Below are 24,071 nucleotides of genomic sequence, written 5' to 3' on the forward strand. Positions count from 1 at the left end.
CAACCTGGCAGATGAACACGGAGTGCTGCACGGTATCCCCAGGGGTCTGCTTCTGTAGGATCCGGTGGTACCTGGGAACCTGAACCTTCCAAAGGGTATGGGAGACGTGGCCTCTGATGACAGCTACTTTGTAAGGTACGAGCTATCTTTAACTTTGTTGGAATTAGGATCCTGCTAAGCTCCTAAAGATGACCATGGATCCAAAAGAGCATTTTATCATCCTATCTACTTGGGTCTGCTATGTGAGAAATTAGCCATAAGTCAGAATAGTAATTATGCCTAAATATAAGATGCTTACGAGAAATAAGTAGTTCTTCCCCAAACCTAAAGGATCTAGCCAGAGGAGTGGCACTCTTATATTTTCAATAGTTGTCATGGCTGTTCTTGGTTGTCAACTTGACTACATCTGGAATTAACTAGAACTCAAGTGGCTAGGTACACTAAAAAGGGGGATTTTTCTTAATTAAATCATTTGAAAAGGGAAGACACACTTTAAATCTGGATCTTTTGAGGTGAAAAGATCCCCCTTTAATCCGGGCCACACCTTCTGCAGGCAGCCTAAGTAAAGGACATGGAAGAAGGAAGCTTGCTCTCTTTGCCTGCTTGCTCTTACTGTCCTTGGCAAGTCTATTCCTCCAGCGGCATTGCAGCCTACTTCTTCAGGATTCTGACATATACTGAAGGCCAGTTGAGACAGTCAGTCTCATAAACTAAACAGCCACTAGATTCTTGGACCTTTCATTGCTAGAAGGCCTAGTTGGACTAGTTGGATCACAGCCTATAGTCCCCTTCTATGTATATACACATTCATTCTACCAGTTCTGTGCCTCTAGAGAACCTTGACTAATACACGAGGTGTGGCTATACAGAAAACAGCTGGGCCATCCTGTCTCACCTACATACGTACCGAGAGAGAGGAACATTCCACAGACAAGTAAATGGATTTCTTTGGTACTGCAACAAGACTGGACCAGCAGTGATTTACTACATGTGACATGCTATGAGGACAGACACCTCATCTAGTCAAACCCAGGTGGGCCACATACTTAAAAAAAAGGAAATTAAAAAAAAAAAGCCTGCTAAATATTGAAGTCTGAATCATGGGTTTTTGTCTGTAATTTTCAGGTAAAAAGTTTCCATGCAAATAGTGGCAAATTTTGTTCCACTTCACTGCACACTCTGAAAGCACTGGTTCAAGGCCCCTGTGCATCATGCACACACTACAGCCATCTTCCATAGCTCACCAGACAGCATTAAAAGATTGTGATGTAATGACATTACACCACTACATTACATTCACTGTTTCAACCAGACCTGGAGGTTCATGTTCCTCACTGTGAATGTGTGGGTATGATGAACGCAGTAGTCAACAGGGCCACTGGCTGGCTTCTTGCTGTCAGATGTTGTACCCACTATTGCCCCTACATCATCAATACAGTGGAAGAGCCAAAGTCTTGGTGTTACTATGGAAATATGTCTGACTTTACAGAGGTTCTGAAAGGTCTTGGGAATCAGGAACCTGTGAGGCATGGATCAGGATAAAGCTTGAAGCCTTGAAAATTGTATGTAAAAACTGGGGCATAGATCCATTCTTTTTCAGATTTTAAAGGGTTCCAATTCCTCATACACTGCAGATGAAGCAGTATCACCTTTATTACTTTTGAGCATCTTAAACTGAGTTTTGCCACCTGCATTTTGACCGTTAGAAAATGTTCATGCCTAAAAAACAGATTAATCAGATAATTTAACTGGAAATACATATGGCTGGTTATATTTAAAGTCTGAAATGAGGACACAATGGAGCTTTGCAATGCATGCCTAAGAACCAGGAGGACGAGTGTCCTTTCTGTATCCCGCTGCCCCACCCCATCCGTGGCTTGGAACTTAAAGTTCTTTAGTCTGCAAAGGGAAAGGGTCACACTAGCTGGCTGTGAAGGTCTGGTTTGTAGTGAACCAACACCTTCGGTATATGAAAACACACAGCCACACAAAAAGATGTCAGACAAATGAAAATAAAAATCACAGTGAGTTGCTAGGTCCCACTCACAAGGACATTTGAAACAAACAGGCAACAAAGTACTTGAGATGTGAAGAAACTCACACCCAAGACTGCAGCTGGGAGTGTGAACTAGTGTAGCCATTCAAAAAACAGCCTGGCATTTTTCCAAACTGTGAGCCATAGAGCACTGCACTGCTAGGTACACGCCCAAGAGAGACAGGTTTGCACCAGTGCTGCTTCGTAGCAGCTTATAGACAAAGGCTCAAGCCCAAGTTGGCAGGGTGATGTACTCAGAGCAAGTTGGTAATTTGCTACTCTAGATTCCTCCTCTCTAACTCTCTCTCCCCCAAAATCCCATCTATCCTCTCCTGCCCAGCTATTGGCCATTCAGCTCTTTATTAAACCAATCAGAAAGCACCTTCACAGTGTACAAATATTCTACAACAGACCTGGAATTCTGTATGTGGACCAGGCTGGCCTGGAACTCACGGAGATCATCCTGAGTCTGGGATTGCAGACATGCATCACCCAGAGGATGTGACATCTTCTTCTGGCCTTTGAGGATACTGCACACATATGGCACACAGACATACAAGCAGGTAAAACACCCTTTTACATAAAACAAAAATAAAATGAGTGTATCTACATAAGAGAATATTATGACAAAATTATTTGTCTAAAAAAAGGGAATAAAGCCGGGCAATGGTGGCGCACGCCTTTAATCCCAGCACTTGGGAGGCAGAGGCAGGCGGATCTCTGTGAGTTCGAGACCAGCCTGGTCTACAGAGCGAGTTCCAGGACAGGCTCCAAAGCCACAGAGAAACCCTGTCTTGAAAAAAAAAAAAGGAATAAAATACAAGCATAAACTATGACATGGATTAGACTCGACCACACTCTCTGGAAATGCCTGTCATGAAAGACATGTTGTATTGGTCCATTTCATGAAATGTCCTGGACAGTCAATCTACAGAGACAGAGAGCGGGTCAAAGGTCACTCAGTTCAGGCAGTGGTGAAAGAGCAGGACAAGATTTACTTTGGGGGGAAATGTTGTACTACTAAAAAACTCAAATTCCCCAGGTAGTGGGTGAGCTATAAAATAAATAATATCTTTACAGCCATTAAGCCATACAGTACTCCAGTCAAACAGGCCATATTTGTACAGCTACACTGTTGTGAACACTTTAAAGTTAGTGGAAATTAATGTCTCTAAAAACACTAGGAACAAAATCTATACATACTCCAAAGAGAAGAAGCAGAGCAGCAGGTAGCAATCAAGCATAGGCAAAGTGTTGTGTGTGTGGCCACCGGCTGAGGCAGAGGGCTGCAGAGCTTCTCATCGGAATGGACCCAGAGCAGGACTTTCCGGGAAGGAGGCCTTGGCTGTCTGAATTCCGTATGTTCTCTCTGTCTCAGAGTATCACACACTACAGCGACACCCACCCCACCACACTCTTTCTTCACTGAACTTTTCACGATTGCTATCTGTAAGTTTGGGTTTGAAATGTCCCCCAGCTTATGGCACTGTTTGGGGAGAGGTGCAACCTCTGAAGTGGGAGGTGTGGCCGGTAAAAATGAGTGACTGGGAGTGGGACTTTGAGGGGCACAGGGTGGCTGCAGCTCTCTTGACTTCTTGATTCATCAAGATGAACACAAGTCATACCATGGACAGACTGCCACTACCATGACCTTTCCCACAGTCAGGCAGTTTGCCACAGTGATGAGACAGTAACTAATAGACCATCAGTCCATAAAAATACAGCAATAAATAAAGCAACACTTCAATCTCTCTCTGTTCCATTCTGCTCAGAAAGCACTAGACACAGGAGGCCAGGGAAAGCATACACAGGTATCTGGCAGTCTGAGTAGTTCATGACTCTTTTTCTCTAGATCGTCTTGGCCGCATGGGAAAAAAGCAGAAATCACACTCTCAGTCTTGCAACTGACTTTTCGTCAGGACAACATCATCTGAAACGATGCAGTACTGGTTGGCTTATTTCACTCGTCTCCCACCTCAGATGAAAGAAAGCTTCGGGAGGGTAGAAAAATGTCTTTTCTCTGTGTCTGGCCCACAGAGGAGATTCAGGCCATGTGTGTCAAATTCTTCTCACCTCAAGGGAGGGCATGATATTCAGGAGAGGGAACAAAGTTAAGACAGAAGCAGAAACTCTACACAGAGAAGCAATGACCAACCCAAGAAAGCAGACTCCAGAGTGTTGGGCTTCCCATGTGCTTCTGGTACTGCCCACTGCTCCAGTGCAACAAACAAGATACTGAGTCAAGCAGTCTGAAACTTGTTCTACTCAAAAATAGACATTTGACCCAAATGAGGCAGATGCTTCCTTCTTGGATTAAACAGTATAAATTAGGCAATACTGGCTGCCAAAACTTCTTAAAAATAGATATTTGCTGTGGGATAATACTCCTGTACACTGTAAAGATTTGTCACTCATATTGGTTTAATAAAATGCTAATTGGCCTGTAGCTAGGCAGAAAGTATAGGTGGGGCAACCAGACTAAAGAATTCTGGGAAGAGGAAAGGCACAGGGTCAGTCACCAACCAGATGCAGAGGAAGCAAGATGAGAATGCCTCACTGAGAAGAGGTACCAAGTCACATGCCTAAGCACAGACAAGAATTATGGGTTAATTTACGTTATAAGAGCTAGTTAGTAATAAGCCTAAGCTAACAGGCCAAACAGTTTATAATTAATATAAACCTCTGTGTGTTTCTTTGGGACTGAACAGCTGCAGGACCAGGCTGGAAACTTCTGTCTACAGAAATCTTCCATACTATAACTGACTTACTAACAAATTTAATAGGTATCAAGAAACAGACTTAATTTTTAAAGAAAGTTGAGTTCAATATATTAATCTTAAATGAATGGAGGAAATGGATCTTAAATATCTAATGTAAGAACACATTTAATAATGACAGAAGAAAATGAAGCTATACTCCTGATGTGTGCCATAAAATAATGTTTCAAGAGGACTGACTATAAGATAAACCACAAAAACTGCAGATGACACTTGATGTGGGGTTCCCCTCTGTATGCTGTGAATATATTTTACTATCATTGGTTAATGAAGAAGCTATTTTGGCCTATGGCAGGGTAGACTATAGCTAGGTGGGAAAACTAAACTTAATGCAGGGAGAAAGAAGGCAGCTACGCCATGTAGCTGCCCAAGAAGCAACAGGTAACAAAAATGAGCCTCGTGGTAAAATGTAAAATAACAGAATGGGTTAATTTAAGATGTAAGAGTTAGTTAATCAGAAGCCTGAACTAATAGGCCAAAGAGTATGTAATTAATATTAAATCTCTGAGTGGTTATTTCCTAAGAGGGAACAGGCAGGTGGAGAAAATCGGTCCTGGAAGACCCGGGATGGAGAATATTTGTAGCTATAGATACTTAATATTGCTCCTTAGGGTTCCAGTCTTGAGGCCAACTTCCACAGTGTGTGAGAGTGGAGTTAAGGAAAGATCAAGAGCTCTGCACCCTGCCCTGGCATCTGCTTTCTGCTGAGTGCTAGGATTTCACTGCACACGGATGGGCAAGATGTACTTCCAAAGTACACGAGGATACCAACACTAATGTTACATATGCTTAAAAAAATCACGCCACAAGCTTTAGAGATGATGTCACAGCAAACAGAAACCCGCAAACAGCTCTCTTCCCATTACGGTCCCGGGGCATGCCCAAACCTTCAGGGAAGAGGGAGGATCCCTAAGTGTGGCTGTGTTGGGCTAGGGTCTCAGTTCGGGGTGTGCTGTGTGAGCGCTGTCACTTACCATGTGGACGACCTCTGGGTAAATGGGTTCTGTGATCACATTCCGGTTGTGGGTAATATATTCTACCATCTCACTCAATGCAGCTCGCTTTACTTCCTTCCACTTCAGGTCACTCAGTGGGTCAGAAACAAAGTCAAAGAGGACACAACATTGACGAAGCTTCTGGATGAAAAGCTTCTCTTGATCCGCAGGAGGAACATCTGAAAGGCAAGACACAAAGCTATTAAGAAGCCCAGACACACTCTCAGACTCCTATTTTTGTTTTGAATTAATAGAGGGGCAAGAAACGAGATGGGTGAGGTCAAGTGGTTAAATATTCCTTAAACAGTGAAAAGGGGTGGGGGGGGCACAGCTGTTTACTGCTGAGGTCACAGGTTTGGAATGACTGACAACACCCGTCACAACCAACCCTTCTGAAGGCACTCAGTGACAAATACTTTCTAGTAGCAAAACTCGCACGCCAGACTCTATGCTGGGCAAAACAGGATAAGAACAAGCTGCAGACAGTAAGGCTGGGTCTGGGTGATGCTGCAGAGGGAGGTGTAATAGGTACGGGATTTGGGGAGGCTTCTGGTTGCCCAAAGACCTGCAGTAAGGGTGACCCTTTGGTGTTCTCAAAGCCCCTTCCATTCTTCACTCTCTGTGATAGTGCTCATGATGATGGAAATATAATCGCTGCAACTGTAACAGTGACTTACTCAGTGAGCACTTACTTCAAGATACTGACACCTTTCATTTCATTTTTAATGAGACAACTGAGATATAAAAACAGGGTCACAGGATCACTGTCAGTCTGGTGGTGGGCAATGAAGCTAAACTGGATTCAAACACAGCTCCACATGACAGTCCAGTATTCTTAGAAGTTTAGAAAACTTTACCTACCAGCGTCAGAGTGTGAGGCTGATGGCTCTGGGCTGAAGAAGAGGTCACTGGTGGTTATGATGGTGGAACACACACACACACACACACACACACACGAGTATTTGTTTACCTCAACCAGTTAGTACTTCTTTAATGATTAACAATGGTTCTGTGACACTGTTCAAGAGCCAAACAATCCCTCAAGTGTGCAGGAGACCACTGCATTTTTATGGAATAAGATGGGTCTGTAATTCATCTGTTTCAGATTATGCATGCAGATTAACAAACTATTTACTTAATACGTTCCATTAAATTGGCCACAAGTCTCCAAGGGCCTCTCTTGAGACCACACCTTCCTACATCCAACCAAAGAATCACATGGCCATAGGCTGGTGTAGAACAGATGCATAAAGGGGAACCAGTCATCCACCAGTAAACCAGACATTACAGAGACTTTCCAAAACACAAAATCATGTCATTCTTCTCTCTAAAGTTTGTTTCGGAAAATATATCAATTTTCGTAAAACTATTAACTTTTTTCAATGTATATAATAGCTTCACTACTATTTTCAAGATAGGTGCTAGGTATGCAGCCACGGTTGGCTTAGAACTTGATGTAGATCAGGTTGGCCTCAAACTTGCAGTGACCCTTCTGCCTCTGCCTCTCAAGTGCTGGTGACACAGGTATGAGCCTGTAATTCATTACATTCTAAAATAATTTATAAAAACATTAAAATTTTTCTTTTTGAGTTTCCCACCCTCTGGTTTAATTTCAAGTGTGGTCATCATAATAGATGAACTTGCGTAAATTCTTTAGGGGAGTGTGCGGCATCCTGGGAGTACCTTCCCATATCTGCCTCCCCCAGCAAGTGTCCCTAAACACATGCTACTCTGCTTTTCCTCTGCTCAGGCCTTTCTAGGAGCTCATCACCCTTCTCTCCATTCCTCTGTACCATTCCCACTGTCGACTTTCTCATCTGGTTCTCTACAAGGTCCTTCCTTACTTCGTAGGTGGATAGGGCAAGGTACGCTGAGCCAGTCGTCTAGCACCTGTAGTAAGGCAGCTACTCTGCTTAGCACTCCTCACTCCCCATCTGGATGCCATGCCATGGCAGGCACCTTCTGATGACGACTTTTATTTATCTGACTCCTTAAGGGCTAACATCAAAGAGAACAGGCATGCAGGCACTGCTACGTGAATTCCATAACCCACTTCAAACCGTGCAGAGATAAAAAGCACTGAAGCAGCACGAGGAGGTGGAGACATAAAGCGGAAGGACACCTGTGAGATCCTGCGAGCCAGCACATTGCATCACTACATACAGAGCCCGCTGACCAGCTGCACCCCAATGCTGTCATGAAAAGGGTTTGCTTTCTGAACTATCTTCTTTCAAGCCGCATCGATTCTACACCTTTGTTCGTGTTCCAACTTGCCAGAATGCCTTAAGTGAACTTGCACTTGTCAGAGCTTGTCTATATAGATTCTGCTTGTGGCTTGTTATTTTCTCAGCACTATAGAGAAGAAGTCCACAGCTAAGCAGGATGGTGGTGGCACAAACCTTTAATCTCAGCACTCGGGAGGCAGAGGCAGGCAGATCTCTGACTTTGAGGCAAGCCAGTCTACAGAGTGAGTTCCAGGACAACTAGGGCTACACAGAGAAATCCTGTCTTAGGGAGGAAAAAAAGGCCACAGTTTATCCCATGAGTTACTTGATACCCTTATCCAAATCCTACTCATTGCCTAGCTTCTACCCAGTGGTCAGTGAGGTCTCTTAAGAACTCTTTCCCGAACAGTTCTTTAAAACCAGCAAGGAGGCTGGTCATGATAGTGTACACTTTTAATCCTGGCAGAGGCAGGTGGATCTCTGTAAATTCTGTAGGTTAGCTTGGTCTACATAATGAATTATGGGCAGTAAGGGCTACACAGTGAGCCATGTCTTAAAACAAAAATTAATTAATTAAGATAGGGGCTAGAGGTTTGGCTCAGTGGTTAAGAGCATTGGCTGCTCTTGTGTAAGGCCAAGGTTTGACTCCTAGCACACACATGGCAGCTTGCAGCCATCTGTATCTAGTTCCAGAGGACCTGAAGGGCACTAGGAATATATGTAGTGAACATACATACATGCAGGCCAACATTCACACACATAAAATAATAAATAAATCTAAAAAACTTTTAAAAAAATAAAACATTTCATTTGGTTATTATTATTTTTAAAAATCAATAGCAAGGAAATAGGGCTGCAAAGTTAAAGTAATGTGCTTACACCCTGCCAAATATCTCCATGTTTTAAAAATGCAAGTTAACTTAGTCTTCTTGGTCAGTGTATTTTTTAAATTAAAAGGATTTTTCAAATCCCCCTTTCTTTTTTAAATTAATTAATTTATTTATTAAGTATACAGTGGTCTGCCTTCATGTATGCCTGCAGGCCAGAAGAGGGCACCAGATCTCATTTCAGGTGGTTGTGAGCCACCATGTGGTTGCTGGGAATTGAACTCAGGACCTTTGGAAGAGCAGGCAGTGCTCTTAACCACTGAGCCATCTCTCCAGCCCCCTAAATCCTCCTTTCTTCTGATAGGACAGCACAAGAAGGTAGGCGGGTGGAGATGCTGAGGACCATGCTTCTTCCTGTATCTCAAACTCCTCTCACGTGCATAGTGATTACAGCATGCCTGCCTTCATCAATTATGAATGCGAGGAATTTCCAGTTACTGCAAGCTAAGTCCTTGATGATGCTAAGGCATGAACCATACAGCCACGCACTCATACACTGTCTGTAAGGAAGGAACAGAAGATACCAGCTTTGGGCTTCAGAAACAAGGGAGATAGTGGAGTTAAAGATGATCAGTCTTCACTCTTCTGCCCCCACGGTACCTGTGGGAAAGCTCGTGGTGAAAAAAAAAGCCTCCCTCTACAAGTCAAGTTTCAGTTAAAAGGAATCTCGTATCAGGTGAGGTCTTACCTTACCTTATGGCTGTCCTGGAACTCTCTATATAAACCAGGCTGGTCTTGAATTCAGTGATTCTTCTGCCTCTGCCTCCTCAGTGCAGGGATTAAGGGTGTGTGCCACCACACCTGACTACTCTGTGTTTTTCTTTTTAAAGATTTTTTATTTTGAATCATGTCTGTTCACAACTGTGTACGGTACCCTCGGATGCCAGAAGAGGGTGTTAGATTCTCTGGAATTGGAATGACAGATGGTTGTGGGTCACTGCAAAGGTACTAGTTAAATTCTGGTCTTTTGTAAGAGCAACAGTTGCTCTTAACCACTAGGTCACCTCTTTAGTCCTTTATTTCATTTTTTTTTGTTTGTCTGTTTTGTTTTGTTTTTTTGTTTGTGTTTTTTTGAAAAAAGGGTTTCTTTGTGTAACCACCCTGGCTTTCCTGGAATTCACTTTGTAGACCAGGTTGACCTCCAACTCACAGAGATCTGCCTGCCTCTGCCTCCCAAGTGCTGGGATTAAAAGTGTGCACCACCACCTCCCGGCTTCCATATACCATGTTAGTGACCATTTTTACCAAGCAAGGTAGCACACACCAATCTCAGTATCCAAGAAGCGGAGATAGAAGGACAGAGAATCTGAGGCCAGCCTGGTCAACACGAAGAATTCCAGGCCCTAGTGTCTGTATAGACAGGACTCTCTTTTGCCAGCACTGTCCCCCCTGCCCCGCCTGCCCCCCAATTGTACCACTGCTGTAGTTAAGAATCCTTCACCTGTTTTCCTTCACGGCTGAACCATTCATTAACCTTTACTTGCCCATACAGGTTTGGGGACCGTGTAAGTTTTCAATATTGAGTATCCCGGTCCAGAAAAATGAACTATTCCTCTAATTACTCAAGTTCTCCTTAAATTTTTTATTAAAATATATTGAATGTTATTTTATTTTATTTGGTTTCTTGGGATTTGCTATGCTCTGATACTATTGAAGATGATATTCCTTGAAAGATTAATTTCAGTTGCAATACAGAAAAAATGCCAATGTAACTGGTTACCCTTTTAATGAATTCTGACCCTGTTTCTGCAAATATTCCTTCAATGTGCAAGCCCAGGCACAGTGTTCCTCTTTTCTGTGTGTCTGTGCTAGTCAGGGAGGAGTGGGGACAAGGGCATCTTGGAGAAGAACCATGGTGGGAGGAGCTGCTGCTCCAGAAACAGGACTTTTTTGTGAGGCTTCATTAGACAGCTGAACTGTGTGGGGCCACTGGGGGGCAGAGATGGACCCTGGAGCCATGGCAGCACTGGACTGCAGGACAAAGGATATGTCAGCCTTTCAACACAGGACACTATGTCAGCTAGGACACAGGGTCCAAGAAATAGAGACAGAAAGAAAGAACAAGTCAGATCACGTTACACTCAAAACTCAAACTGGAGGGTCACAGACATAAGATCTAATAGGCAAGAGTCTAATGCTTTTTATAAAAATAATATGCTGGTTAATTTGTCAACTTGACATAAGCTTGGATCATCTAAAAAGAGGGAATCTCAACTGAGAAAAATAGTTCCATTAGATTGGCCTGCAGGCAGCAGGACAGTGGTGGCGCACACCTTTAATCCCAGCACTCAGGAGGCAGAGATGGGCGGATCTCTGTGAGTTTGAGGTCAGCCTGGTCTACAAAGTGAGTTCCAGGACAGGCTCCAAAGCTACAGAGAAACTCTGTCTCGAAAAACAAAACAAAAACGAGAAAGAGAGAGAGAGAGAGAGAGAGAGAGAGAGAGAGAGATTGGCTTGCAAACAAATCTGTGGGGCATTTTCTTGATTAATGGTTGATGTGGGGAGGGCTCTGCCTACTGAGGGTAGTACCAGCCCTGGGGCAGGTGGGCCTGGATTGTTGAACAAGCCACGGGGAGCAAGCCATTAAGCAACATTCTTCCATGGCTGCTGCTTCAGTTCCTGCCCTGACTTCTATGATGGACTACGATGTGGACATGTAAGCCAAATTAATCGTTTCTTCCCCACTTGTTTTGGTCATGGTGTTTTATCATAGCAATAGAGAGAAAACTAAGACAACTATAGAAGAACAGTCAGGTGGGCCTTTATTCCTACCACCTGGGAAGCAGAGGCAGTGGATCGCTGAGTTCAATGCCAGCCTGGTCTACAGAGCAAGTTCCAGGTGAGCTGAAGTTACACATGAGTTTCTGACTCAAAATTCCATCTTATTTTAATTATACTAATTAAATAATTAAAGTAAGATAGAAGAGAAAGAATCAGAGGACTTTGAACACAAAACTTAGTAACCAGTAAAATAACTCATTAAGGAATCACAGTAAAGCCAAAACCTTCTATCACCCCAAGAAGCTGGGTTTCTGTCATATGTTTGTAATCCCAGCACTCTGGAGACTCAAGACAGGAGAACCACACATTTAAAGCCAGCTTAGGCTACACAGAAAGTTTGTGGGTCACTGTAGGCAATATAGCAAGACTTTTAAAAACCAAAACAAACAAAAATACAACCAGACACTACAGCTATCCAAGAGTTGGCAGATACTCAACCGTGGGGGAGGAGCAGAGCTGCAGCCAGCATTTACACCCAGCTCACTGGGCTGTAGGGCTTTAGGCACTGACGACTGCTGTTGAGGACATTGGTGCCCAGGAGCCCTGACACACAACCTCGGGATGTCAGCATCTATGTACCACAGTACACTTAAGAGAATGTCCGCAGAGCCGTTCTAACAGCACATGTCCAATGGAGGATCAGACAGGCATCCTATACCTATCATTTGTACCATTTTAGAACGATGGGAATGCGTAAAGCACAGCCAGACAGATGGGGATGCATCCTAACAAAACACTGGCACAAAAGCAGGGAGTTTTCAAACTTCACTTGGCACACCTGAATCTGCTAAGGAGCTGGAGAGACCTTTGAATGTCTGGCTAAGGTTTCTGTTTTGTAACTATTTACTGCAATTTATATTAGCTATGAATTGTATTTTAATACACTAAGTATATATGCATTTGGGCAAAAAATTTTAAAGCATAGTAAGAATAGTGGGGGCTCAACAACTAAGAGTATGTATGCTCTTGCAGAGGACTAGAGTTTGGTTTCCAGCACCCACATCCACTGATCACAACTGTCTGTCAAAACTCCAGTTTTGGGGATCCAATGCCTTCTTCTGGCCTCCATGGAGCACTCTATGTGGTTTCATGGGGCTTATCTTTATTGAAAAAATTATACAATCAAGATAAAGACCCGAGTGACTTCGGATTTTTTTTCTATTTACACATGATCTTGTTTCTCATTTTGCCCACAATCACACATATACATGCTATATATACAAACACTAAATAAAATGGAACATTTTAAAACTGTGACTTGGGCAGGGCAGTCATGGTGCACACTTTTAATCCCAGCACTTGGGAGGCAGAGGCAGGTGGATCTCTGTGAGTTCAAAGTCAGCCTGGTCTACAAAGCTAGTTCCAAGACAGCAAGGGCTGCTATACAGAGAAACCCTGTCTTGAAAAACCAAAAAAATTAAATAAAATTGTGACTTGGTATGTCCACTGATCTAAAACACGTGCATGACCCAACAGTGGTATAAGAACAGAGTCTCAGCTGAGTGGTGGTGGTGCAGGCCTTTAATTCCAGCACTGGGGAGGCAGAGACAGGTGGATCTCTGTGAGTTCAAGGCCAGCCTGGTCTACAGAGCAAGCTCTAGGACAGAAGCCACAGTTATAAAGAAACCCCGTCTTGGAAAAAAAAAAAAAAGACCAGGGTCACAGGACTGGCTGCATCTTAAGGAGTGGATATAAAATGGCTCCAGGAGGAACTGAGCTAGTTCAGTGGTTAAGCACTTGTCTAACATGTTGAGGACTGGGGTTCATTCTCAGCATTGTAAATAAATAAAGACTAGTAAATTCAATATGCAAATGCAGGCACTGTGCTGGGACTGAAGATAGATTACAACACTCAATCTAAAAGAAAAACTACTAAACCTACGTGGGAGGTGAGGGTACTTACTACTCTGGGGACCTGAGGAAGCTGGGACCCAGTTGGGAAGGAAGGCGATCTACTACCTGCTGGGGTGGTGTGAACCATTTGGTTCCAGGAGGAATGAATTCATTATGATGGGGGTGGGGGGTGATATATTAATTATGGTCGGGATATGAAGTAGCTCCTCCAAAAGCTCACCAGTTGGGGGCTTGGTCCTTTGCTGGAAACTTTAGGAGGTGGAACCTAGCTGGAAAAAGCATGCCATTGGTCCTTGTGGCATTATCTTGCCCTGGCTCATTCCTGTATGCCCTTCTGTTTCCTGTGTGTGTATAAAGCAACAAACATCCTCAGCAAGTTCTGGCCACCAGGATACTCTGCCCAAATTCACAGACTGAGCAAGCATGGATGGAGCATTGAACCTGTACCAGCCTAAACACAGCCTCCCTCCAGTTGTTCGTGTCAGCTGCTGTGGCCACAGTGAGGACTACACTGCTGTCAGCAAAGAGGAAGGCAGATTTAGGAGGAGCAGCAGACACAGCTGGAGGGCTGTTGGAACTGTGGGGTGCTTCAGCTATGTTAGATGGAGAAGTCTACCTAAGGTACCCACTGTTCAAAGTGCAGGACTTAAAGCTAAGGGACAAACTAGTGAGACCACTCGGAAAACCTCAACAAGACACTGTCACGGCTGAAGATGATACCGACTGCAGGATACGGTTCCCGTGTTATCTATCCTGGTACTCAGTGGAATGTCTTCACAGAGCAAGGGACTCAGCCATCATCTTATCCCCAGGATCTACAATAGTCTCGCACACAGCTGCTGGAACAGATCAATCTGAGTGGAACAGACTAAGGTCATTTAACTGGGAGGCATCGTACTTTCAAATGCATTTACATCACAACAACACTACATGCATCAGAGTAGAGCACAAAGTCCACATGAATCCTAAGAAAGCTGAGGGCCTCAGGGGACCACCTGTTCTTGACATGTGTATCCTCCCCTGGGGTCACTGTGGTCAGGGCTCTGTGTAGAAAGATCTCAGAACTGTGGGAAGGCGGACTTGAACCACAGAGGCTTTGTAAGCAGAGGAATGCTGCAACTTGATCTGGGGACAAGCTCTCCTTGGAAGAGACACTGAGTCAGGAGGTCAGAGCAGGAGGACCTACTTTAGCAAAGAGAAGGTCAAGGCACAGCCTGTGCCCCTGGCCTCAGCAAACTCCCCATGCCTTAGCTCTGTTCCTCAAGGTGTTGGCCTGGCAGGCTGTCATCTGTGGTGACAATGATCTCTTTTGTTATTACTTTTTGAGGTTCTGGGGAAACAACCTGAGGCCTTATGAAAGCTGTACCCCCAGCTCTATGGATCCAAACTTACCCTATGAAAGTATAAGCTAACATAATTTATGTACATGAAGAGACATGGCCTCTTGAAACAGGCACCGAGCAGCAACTCCTCACTTGGGAGTCTCCCCCACACAGAACCAAAGCCTGACAGTTGGCCTTTGCTTGGTGTCAGTCTCCTTTATTTGGGCTGAAGGCACAGAGGTACGCCATTGTCCTTAACCTTCTCTCTAGAGCCAGGTCTAGAGTCCCAGAAGAATAAAACCTCAAAAGGCGGGTCTGCCATCACCTCCACCGGAGCTGAGGGTAAACCCACGAAGGTGAAGATTCATCCTGGAGCAGAAGTGGCCACCTTGCAGAATCTATGCTGACAGGCCCAGGGACTTCTTCAGACCACCTTGGAGAACCAGAAACAGACCTTGGCCAGGACTTCCTGACTGTACAGACCTCTTGCCATTTGCCCCAATTCTTCCTTTGTTTAAGCTTGATTCTCATGTCAGTACCCCTAAACACAGACACAGAGGTGACTAGATCCCTTTATTTGTTCCTCTTTCTACTGTGACCAATTGAATGTATCTCTTTGCTTTTCACCATTACTCAGTGGGACAGGCGGCCAACCCAAGCTTGGTGGGACTACTGGAGCCTAAGCTTTTGCTCTAAAAACACTGTTCACAACTTTAGCACATACAGTACTCAAAACCACTAGCCAATGATAATGATTTGTTTTTCTTGCCATAAAATAAGATGACAAAAATTAATTTAGAGGAGAAAGGGTTTATTTGGTTTACAATTCTAGGTTATAATCATGGTGTAGAAGTCAGAGCAAGAAATTGAGCAGCTAGCCATATCCATGTCAAGAGTAGAGAAAGAATGTGGACATGCCTATTCCAAGTCTCCTCTTTACACTTACAAAGTTCATGAAGCCCTGAATAGAGAAAGGCACTGCCCATGGAAGCCGGGTCCTCTTTCCTCAGTTAACACTGTGAAGAAGACAACCCTGTACACAGACACACTATAGGCCAGTCTGATCCAGACAGTCCCTCACTGACACTCTTCGCAGGTGACTCTAGACTGTGTCAAGCTGACAATTAAAAATAACCACCACACGATTATTTTTGGTAATGTTGAGGACAAAACCCAGGGCTTTGTACTTACTAGGCAAACGCTCAACCCTTAGTCTCCAAGATCTAATAACTGAATTAAATCCCCCAAACTGTTAAAAAGTTGATGATTTCTCAAATTCACAATAAATCTTCTTAATCTCAAAGTGCAAGTCTCTTCTCTTTCCCACTCTAATGTATGTATTTCCCATATTAACACCCCTAAAAACATGTTACATCTTTTTCTTTATCTTTCCCTAAAAAATAGTTGGATTCGGTGTTAGCCTGACAAGTAGCTGGGCTTCACTACATGCTGCCCCATGCGGGTGTCCAAATGGGCATATTTCATTTCACTTTTTAATTCAGTTTCTATCTTTTTTAAAATAATTTATTTGCATTGGCATTTTTGTCTGCATGTATGTCTGTGTAAGGGTGTCAGATCTTGGAGTTATAGGCAGTTGCTAGCTGCCATGTGGGTGCTGGGAATTGAACCTGGGTGCTCTAGAAGAACAGTCAGGGCTCTTAACCACTGAGCCATATCCCTAGCCCCTTCAGTTTCTATCTTACTTCATGTCACCTGAACTATTTCTCTAAGGACTGAAGTACCCACCTGGCACTAAGAAACAGATAGGTGCTAGAGAATTATTTGTCCACCTGTGGCTAGGTTTTGCTCGGTGGTCCCAGGGGAAACCACAGTGAAGCAGCAAGCAGCCTTTGCTCTCACTAGGCCGACCCCACCCTTCCTCTAGATTGTGGAAGTGCAATTAGGGCAAAGTGCTGCCCGGCTTCACCAGAGCTTCACTACCAGAAAACACTTGGTAGTGCAGACCGCTGCAGGTTTCTACACCACCACTCTTGTCTTACATGTCTGGACAGACAGCCTGAAAGCTCCACTATGCCACTCCTCCCCAGCTCCCAGTCCCACGGCTTCCACACTGTACTCATTGTTTGTCCATATCCTCGTCACAGGAAGGGCTGCTGGTCACCTGAGTTTGAGGCTGTCCATTCTCCCCCAGCCACCCCAGCCACCCCAGCCTCGAGCCTAGGGTGAGGGCTTTCACTGCAGATGAAAATGGGGCACGCTCCTTCCTTATACTTTGCCACTACTGGTTCTAGTGAAATTACAATGCTATTTAATGAGGCAATCATTTCACCTAAAAGAGCAGGAGTTGAAGCCAAGTTCTAGTTCTTTCATGTTCTTCCCTCCATTACAGGGAAGAGGTGGGGAGGTCAGGTGGAGATAAGGTGTAGGCCAGGAGAAAACTGGTCTCCTAGAAAACTGTAATTCAGCTAAGTCAATTTTCTAGTGAAGATTTGAAGACACACAGAGGGGACGAGCTGATTTCTAGTCTAGACCCTGCCAAGAAAGGAGCATAAGGCATGAAGTTACTGTAAGCCTCAGCAGACTGTGGACATCCAGGGCGAGATCCCCACTTTGAGGCACAGGTAACAAACACACAAGAGGAACCAAGAGGTCAGAATGCTCACCATTACACAGTGGGAAAGAGGGACTCAAACACTCAGCCCAAGAGAAGACTTGGTGTCTTAAACAGGAGAATATTAGGACAAGGCACACAAACTCCTAAGAGTAAGCACACAGATCCGACAGAGTGGGGCCGCCTGTTGATGCAGGTCCTATTCCCTACCTCAGAACCTAGGTCTAGAATGCCCATGGGGAGCAGAGATGGATGCTGTCATTACTGCCAATTAGCAAATGCTCATCACCTATGGTAGAGCCGTGTCACTTCATCTTCCATTCATTAAATATTAAGTAACACCGCCGCACCTGGTGGCCAGGCTCAGCAACAGGCAGCTCATTTATCTAAAGAACAAGGGCAGACAATGAATATGACCGTCACAGGAAGATCCCAGAACTCACAAACAGCCAACACAGTGTAGATCATTACATGGATACTGTTTAAGGGAAAAGAGTCCGTTCTGTCAGTCTCTACTCTATTTCCTGCTTCTTTTCTCAGCATCTCAAGCACACAGCACTTCCTTCTGGACACAAACTCTGTTGCTATAGATCCCGATGGCCACTGGAGGGCTGAGAACGGGACCAATGAAGGATATAGTCACAAGGGCCTGTATGCTGGCACCATGGAGCCAAGGATTCCCAGCTGGAACACTAGTCTTAAAGGGACAGTCTGGGAATCAGGGTCACAAAACACAAGCACCAAGAAATCAAAAATGGTGCGTGCTGTCATCTTTTGGGAGCTAAAGTGGACACAAATGGCACTAGGGTACTCTGGATCTTCCTTAAGATGCCTCTCTGAGCTCACCACTATTATCCCTTCTAAGATACAAGTGAAGTCTTGCTATAGCTGAACGTCCCTTAAGGATTCATGTGGCAAAGTTCAGCCCCCACAGTGAGGTATGCAGGAGATAGAGACTCAGGACACGACACTGGTTAGAGACAGGGAGGTGATTAAAAGTAGAGAAGGTCAACAAGTGGGCACCACAAACTTGGGGTATGAGCTAAATAAACTCCTTTTCTTTATATTACCTTGCCTCAAGTATATCAATATGTAAAAGAAACCTCACTCAGAACAATCATGTCAATAATTAACTTATGGTTGGTTCCAGTGTCCAATGTCCCTGGCCATCAAAGCATGGCTGCTGAGATGCTAGCCACAGCAGCAGCAATGAAGTCAGCCAGTGAAGATTTTCATATCCCGTCTGAGCATGCTTCAGCAAGCCCTTGGAACCTGTGATGGGGTACAGCAGTTGAGTATTGAGAGTTGTGAGTGGGCCGCCTAAAGAGGATTAAAGACAAGACAGGGCCATATGTGCTATGCTCTGCTCCCTCCAGCTTCTGTAGACATCCAGCTCTCAGCTCAGCGTCCACAAGTAAAAGGCACTTGACAACTGTGTCATGTAAACTAATGATGCCAACACGTCCTGTGTCAATGAGCCATGACTTCTCTTCCTGGCAGCTGCCAGCTAATGGGCTTTCTGACTGGTTCTTGGGGGTTCTGAGCCCATCCGCAAAGGAACCCCTGGATGAACTCACTGTACGACAGCATCTGGGGAAAGTGGCAAGAGGGAAGAGAGTGGCTGAGGCCTTGTTGGAGGAAGTAGATTTGGGGGGTACACTCCAGCATTGTCCTGGCCCCTTCCTGTATCCCATTTCTTAGTTTCCTATCTGCCATGAGAAACTCTACTTCAGTGTCTTCTGTGTCTTCATGTCTTCTGGACCCAAGCTGTGCTCTCCTTAGATGGTCTTGGCCAAGAAGTCCACACTCCCGCAAGGCCAGGAATGGTCCAACGTTCAGTGTCCCGGTTCTAGGTGATCACAGGAGTTGGAATCAGAGGTTCTGAGTCCCCAGTGGTGGCACCTTTCCTCACTGGGAAAGTGCTCTGAACACATTCTCCAGACATGGAAGCAGAGAGTCCCATCAGGACTTCATTCAATCCCTTTCCCTGAGCTTCTAGAGTCACAATTGAATGAAAATGCTCTGGACTGACCATGTTGTTTGGTTTAAGGGTTCCTTAAAGTGTATAGTAAAGTGCCCTCTGAAGAGGACAGCGGTCACTAACAGGATGGTTTCAATTCCTCCCAGGGTCCCACAGAACCAAATATACATGCTACTGCATACAGCATCAAGAACCTCAAATGTCTCCAGCCTTTTGACAATCCTGTGGCAGAAAGCTCAGACTTCATGTCTTTGCAATTTTAGAAGATGCAGAGGCCAGGGATGACAATGGGCCTCTGAGGCTGCCCCCCTTGTCTGCTCAGGAATGGTTGGTAACAGCCTTTGTAATTACACTCAAATGCCAAACGGAAGGAGCATCATGCTGTTTCTCCCCCCCCCCCCCCCCAAGAGGTAAGAACTCTACCACTAAGCTATATGCCTCAGCCCGGTGCTCCTTCTGCACCTTCAATTTTGAGAAAGGTTTCTATGTGGCTTGGCAGATAGATAAACTTGTTCTGGAATCACTGTGGCTTTACACAAGGCCTTTCTGCTGCTGAGAGGAGTCTAAAGTCCAGACACAACACAACACCTGCTCAACTTCTCAGGCGGATGCCACACTCAAGATACATCTGTCCCGACTGTACTGTGTTTGGTCAAACAAAGTGAAGACCATTTAAAACTTTCAATTCAGTACTGAGAGCTGGAAATGAAGTCCAAGACACAGTAAAGAGAGAACTGAAGACAAAATACTTTCACGCAAGTTTGACCTTTGAGGCCGTGCTTTATAAACATCATCTTGTCAGACAATCCTAACAGTCTCCTGAGAAAGACTGGACTATTAACTTGGCCGCTACAGGGAGGGGTGGAACTAACTTGAGCATACTGTGGTCTCTCCAAAGGAGGCCACAGAATCATCAAGTCACATGATCAGACCAGACATTTTCAGCAATGCAGTGACCCTGTAACACTTGCCAAACTTAAGGCAGAAATCTCAGCCCTGTCTTCTTAAAGCCTCTGTTCCAAAGCTGGCCTAGGCAAACTGAGCAAGCCTCCTCACTACAGACAGGTCGGGCAGACACACCTGGTAGGACTGACAGAGCCTGCAGTGGGCTGCAGGGGATTTATAACATCTGACTTTACATCTTGGCAGCCTGGACCACAGAACAACTCGGGGGCAATGTTGAGGCCAAGCCAAAGTCATTCTGAAAACGGTAGCTATCAGAAGTCAGTCTTTTAGTTGGAGTTCATGGTTTTAGCATGTTCTAGACCTAGGCCAAGTGTACACATCCCTAGTCTCATTCAAGACCCACAGCTCTTTTCTGGGGGAGACACTGTTATTATAGTTATTTTATAGAGCACCCGAGATGTTAGGTAACTTGCTCCAGGCCATACTAGCTAAGGGTCCACGCCTCCGAGGAAAGGCTCAAAGACCGGCAGGGGCCAACTGTGCTCTGCAGTCTGACCCTGCAGATCAAAATAGTGCCTAGGATGGGCGTCCATGCATTGAGACCCCTGTGAGCCTAATGGAAGAACTGGGGAGATGTCCTCAGTCTTTCCAGACTGTATCCAAGGTTTCTTGTCCCTGGAGGCCCTTGCTCCAGACACTTGCCAACTCCTCCTCAAAGACTCTTACCACAACTTTGGGGCCATGCAGTTATTTGAGTTCTGCTTTGAATGGACACATTTTTGACTAAGCCCTGTCCTAAGCAAGAGTAACCCAAGAAACTATCGATTTAATGTGTTAATTATATATTTTCACATTTGTTAGTATATAATTACTAAAACAAAATAGTGTTCAACTTGATATCCCTTTAAAATCTTCTCTGGTGCTGCCAACAGTGGTGTGTGCTGACCATACCTGGAGGCACTGGCCATCCCACAGTGCTGAGGAAGGGCCAAACAAGCCATCCTCTCTTTGCCTTCTTCAAAGATTTTAACAGCAACTACGCAGCAGGTGTGCAGTTCTGGTTCCTAGCTGTTCCCTGACCGAGGAGGACTTTAACCTCCATGGCTATGTTTTTTTCCACCTAGCCTCTGCTGACCCTTGCCAGCTGTGGCCGTTTGAATGTCTGACACAGGCTCCTATACTTGCACGCTCAGCACGCTTAGTCCCTAGCTGACAAACTATTTAGAAGGGTAAGGAGGCATGTCCTTGTTGGATGAGCTGTGTCACTTGGGAGTGGGCTTGGAGGTTTCAAAAGCTCATAGTAGGGTCATTTTCACTCTGCGTGTGGACCAGGAAGGAATAAAGCTCTCAAATACCACTCCAGCACTAGCATGTCTGCCTGTGTGCTGCCATACTCCCCACCACGATGAACTAACATTCTAAAACTTATAAGCACACTACCAGCTAAATGCTTTCCTTTATAAAAATTGTTGTGGTGGTCACAGTGTCTCTTCACAGCAACAGAACACTAACTAAGACACCAGCTTTGGTTATAAGACGAAGGACTGGGATTCCCCAGGCACCACTGGGTCTATAGTTATGCCTTCAAATCTACATTGTATGATTGCTGCTTAAAGAATGTTTCTGAATAGAGGTCAACAACGGGCAAATCCTTTCACTTATTTAAGGACTACCCTACAGGACTGTGTCCTCTCTCACAACAACGGGCAAATTCTTTCACTTATTTAAGGACTACCTTACAGGACTGTGTCCTTTCTTACAACAATGGGCAAATCCTTTCACTTATTTAAGGACTACCCTACAGGACTGTGTCCTCTCTTACAATGTGCTCACTGGCCCATTCCCATCAGTTGCATTCCCCACCCCCAATAGCATCAAAAACCAAAAACCTCCATCCAAAAGTTGAATCAGTTCTGTATACTGGTTTCTAGTTTCTTTCTACACTTTAATACCCTGTTGCAGAGACCAGCATGGTGGTGCATGCCTGTAATCCCAGTACTTGGGAGTGAGAGGCAGGAGGCCAAGGTCATCTTTGACAACATCTTTTAGAGCAGCCCAGACTACCTGAGACTCCGTCACCCATCAACAGATCTGTGCAGATGTTCTGGTGGCTTATGTCACATCAAATTCTTCTATAAAAGTAGCGAAAAAGTAATAAAATGCCCCATGTCCTATTAAATATTAGCTTTTTTTTAATACATCAAAGCATTAATATCAATGTATCATACATACTAACTAGCTTGTCCACAAAGAGCATTCCACTAACGGTAAAAGAAATAAAACTAACAAAATAAAGAAAACAAAAGTAATATACACCTTCCCCAAAGGAACTGCTCCCTTGGGTTGTGGACATCCCTGAGCAAGTTCCCTCATGCCACATGGCGCCAGTGCTATTAGCTGTTCACTTAAAACTTTCAATACGTACAAACGTGTTCAGAGTGGCTGAGTAGTGGTGATGCATGTCTTTAATCCCAGCACTTGTGGGATAGGCAGGCAGATCTATGAGTCTGAGGCCAGCCTGGTCTATAGAGCAAGTTCCAGGATAGCCAGGGATACACAGAGTAACCCTGTCTGAAAAAAACCAACAAACCAAAACAAATGTGCTCCGAAATGCCTGACAAATGTACACATTTACAATAAGGTCCCCTCATAGCCATGCACCCAACTCCCATGTTACCCCCATACACACACACACACACACACACGTCTCTCCAGGCCTCCTACCATACGCAGCTGCAGAAAGGCTGGCCACCCTACAAGGCCACCCTGAGGGCGATACTTTTCACCTGGTAACTGGACAGGTGCTACGGCAGCAGGAAGAAGTGACAAAGTGTAAATATGAAGGCTCTACCCAACTATCAGACAATGTTACAGTAACACAGACGTGTTGGAAGTTTACACCCCTCTTCTCATTTTCAGTGCTGGTAACTAGACTTAATGGCTGCCTCTAGCATTGACAGTCACCTCAGCTGAGTCACAAGAGAAAGTTCAATGAGATTTAGTTGTACAGTGCGGCAGTGTGTAAAAAGCCCTTCTGAGATGAGGTGAAGAGCTGCTGTGAGTCCTGGCTGATAGTTAAACTACAGGTTTCCCAAAGCAGAGCCTGTGTCCAACTCTGAGGTTCTGGTGATGATGATGCTCCCAATACACACAATGTCTATGTATGTGCGTAGAGTGCTCCAGGATGCTCACCAACACACACACTGTCTACATGAATGTGGAGAAGGCTCCTCAGAACCACAACATTACAATAAACACCTACCACACCTTCCAACCTCTATGTAAACCATTTGGATCTAGCATTCCACCTCATAATGATTGAAGTTCAGGGTAAAATGTTTGGTCCTGTTCAGTTGCATGGGAACCTGATCATCCAAGAAGCAGGTCATATCATTCTGGCTATATACCAATGAATATTTTTGATTTTTGAGACAGGGTTTCTTTGTGTAGAGAAAGGCTCTGAACTCAGAGTTCTGCCTGCCTCTGCCTCCCAAGTGGTGGGATTAAAAGCATGTGCCACCATGCCCGGCTACGAATGAATAATTTTTAAAAGAATGTAACATTCACACAGCACAGAACATAGAACTTTAACTCTCACAGAGCAGTGACATTTAGATTCAGAGGTTTTTTTGTTTTGTTCTGTTTTGAGACAGGGTTTCTCTGTAGCTTTGGAGCCTGTCCTGGAACTAGCTCTTATAGGCCAGGCTGACCTTGAACTCATAGAATCTGCTCCCGA

General features: G+C 44.7%; 1 protein-coding gene across 10 annotated transcripts in view; it reads right to left on the minus strand.

Annotated features, from left to right (window-relative positions):
* Positions 1–24,071, minus strand: part of Ppp2r5c (protein phosphatase 2 regulatory subunit B'gamma) — a 134,342-nt gene that overhangs the window by 48,690 nt on the left and 61,581 nt on the right. For all 10 annotated transcript variants that reach the window (XM_041633320.1, XM_041633319.1, XM_041633322.1 and 7 more), the window contains one exon: positions 5,787–5,986. In XM_041633320.1, coding sequence (XP_041489254.1) covers positions 5,787–5,986 — 200 coding nt within the window. The remainder of the gene's footprint in view (positions 1–5,786; positions 5,987–24,071) is intronic.

Source organism: Microtus oregoni, unplaced genomic scaffold (genome assembly GCF_018167655.1).
Source record: "Microtus oregoni isolate MIOR12 unplaced genomic scaffold, Mior012 000043F_ref0000047, whole genome shotgun sequence".
Lineage (NCBI taxonomy): Eukaryota > Metazoa > Chordata > Mammalia > Rodentia > Cricetidae > Microtus > Microtus oregoni.